The following is a 1,968-nucleotide window of genomic DNA, read 5'->3' on the forward strand; positions in this document are numbered from 1 at the left end:
CCAATTTTTTAAAAGGCTGCTGAAGGACATGATAAAAGGTGAATTCATTTGAGAGGTTCCTCCCCAGAACCAGCTGGCACTTTTTTTTTACAAGCCTTTAAGCACAGGAAGGGGCTCTTCTTCCCCAAGTTTCTCTCTCTGTGTGCCTGTGCTGACGTGGAGTGTAATGTTCTTTCAGTCCCCACTGCTATCAGTAGCTCCAGCAAAAGCAAACAAGAAACTCTGCAATGCTACACATCCCCTCAGGCCAGTGAGGAGGGGAGCTTGGCAGAAGCAGGAGAGGGAGAAGCCCTCAGTTTGGGCTTTGCTTCTCGTGTGGTTTCCAGGCACTTCACCCACTGGGAAATCAATTCAGTGTCCCTGGGAAGGGGTGGGATCCTCCGTCAAGTTGTGGACATCAATCCATGTTAACCCTGCCAGCCATCTGAGACTGGTGTCGGACACCCATTCAGTTTACAATCTTCTCTTTGGCAGACGGGAAGTTAACCTTGCTTGGTTCTTTTCTCTCTCAAAATCCATGGGTTTTTCAGAGAGTTTTGCCACTGTTTTGAGCAGAAGGTAGGCTGAAGGCTGAGCAAGTCATCGGGTTTAAAATGATCAAATGCATACACATACTTCACAATATCTTGTTAAAAAGTCTGTGATAAGATCTTGTGAATTTGCCTTGACTGATGTGAGGAATACTCAGACCTCTTCAAAATCTACCCCAGTAGGTGTCTTTTTACTTTTGAATCCGGGATTAATGAGGGACTCTCCAGGCATCCTCTTTTTATTTGCCACTTGCTCTGTGCCAGCTCCACTCCGGCCTTTGCGAGGACTCAGTTCTGGAGTGAAGAGAGACTGGCTTTTCAATGTGTTCTTCTCAGGGCTACTAAGTGTGGTGAAGGACCAGCACTAGCAAGGCATCCATTTGTTTTTCCAGCTTTTGCACCTGCTCCACCAAGCCAAATACCAGATCCTGGGCTAGTTTCCTTGCTTCAGAGAGGAAGACTTTGAACAAATCAAAGGTGAACGTTTCTCTGCTGTCTTGGAACTTTAAGGTGGCTTTGCTGTCATGTATGGTTAGTGAAGGAGTCTGATACTCAACGACTTCTCTGAGTTTAACAATGCTGTCATCACATGCAGAATTCAGCCCATCCTGAGATACCTGTCCGTCCAGCTTGTCCAAAGGAACATCACACCTCCAGAACTCGCAAACATTTATGACATGGAGCCTGGGGACGGAGTTTTTGCTGCAAAAGCAGAAGAAACACTGTCCTTCATATTGCACGATCTGGAATTTCCCGACCGGAGCCATCAGTCGAGTCCCAAGCGAGAATCGAACAGGTGTTTCGCTCTCTTCGGGGCGGGGGGGGGGGGGAAGGCACTGTCTTTGTAAAGTAATTCTTAAAGGGAAGTCTCTCCAATTGAACAGGGAGTTTTCCCAGGGAGGCTGAAAGAGGCAGTGGTACCCCTGCTCTTAAAGAAGCCATCTTTGGATCCTATGTATCTGGCCAACTTCTTCCCAGTCTTGAATTTATAGTTTCTGAGTAAGGTAGCTGAGAGAGCAGTGGCGGAACAGCTGTAGGTATTTCTGGATGACTTATTGGCTCTGGATTCCACATTTGTTCTGGCCAAGGGATGCTAGTTGCCATCATGGATCAGTACTACTGGTGTTATTAGGTCTCACCACACCTTTTGACATGGTCGATTATGACCTCTTGACCCACCACCTCACTGAATCTGGGGCCATTTCCGCACGAATGCGGAAACGGCCGGGTCGGCGTTTCCGACACCGACCTGACGACGCTGGGACAGTCTGCACGGACAGTCCTGGAAACAGCTGGGCAGCCAGCGCCGCGGAGCACCAGCGCCCGGCCGACCCGGCATGTCCCCGGGCCTCCGGCGCGTCGCTGAGGCCTGGGGACACGCCCCCCTGGCCCTCGCAGCGCCTTGCCTCCCAGCGGGCGCAGGGGCCAGGGAAGTCCC

The 1,968-nt window shown here is 50.4% G+C and overlaps 1 protein-coding gene across 1 annotated transcript; it reads right to left on the reverse strand.

Moving 5' to 3' along the window:
- Positions 1-243: 243 nt before the first annotated feature.
- On the reverse strand, positions 244-1,297 carry LOC125433768 (protein PAXX-like). The gene is given in 3 exon segments (XM_048498577.1): positions 244-876; positions 879-913; positions 916-1,297. Coding segments are annotated over 3 exon segments (609 nt in total). The 3' UTR covers positions 244-684.
- Positions 1,298-1,968: the final 671 nt, after the last annotated feature.

This window comes from Sphaerodactylus townsendi, linkage group LG05 (assembly GCF_021028975.2).
Source record: "Sphaerodactylus townsendi isolate TG3544 linkage group LG05, MPM_Stown_v2.3, whole genome shotgun sequence".
NCBI classification, from domain to species: domain Eukaryota; kingdom Metazoa; phylum Chordata; class Lepidosauria; order Squamata; family Sphaerodactylidae; genus Sphaerodactylus; species Sphaerodactylus townsendi.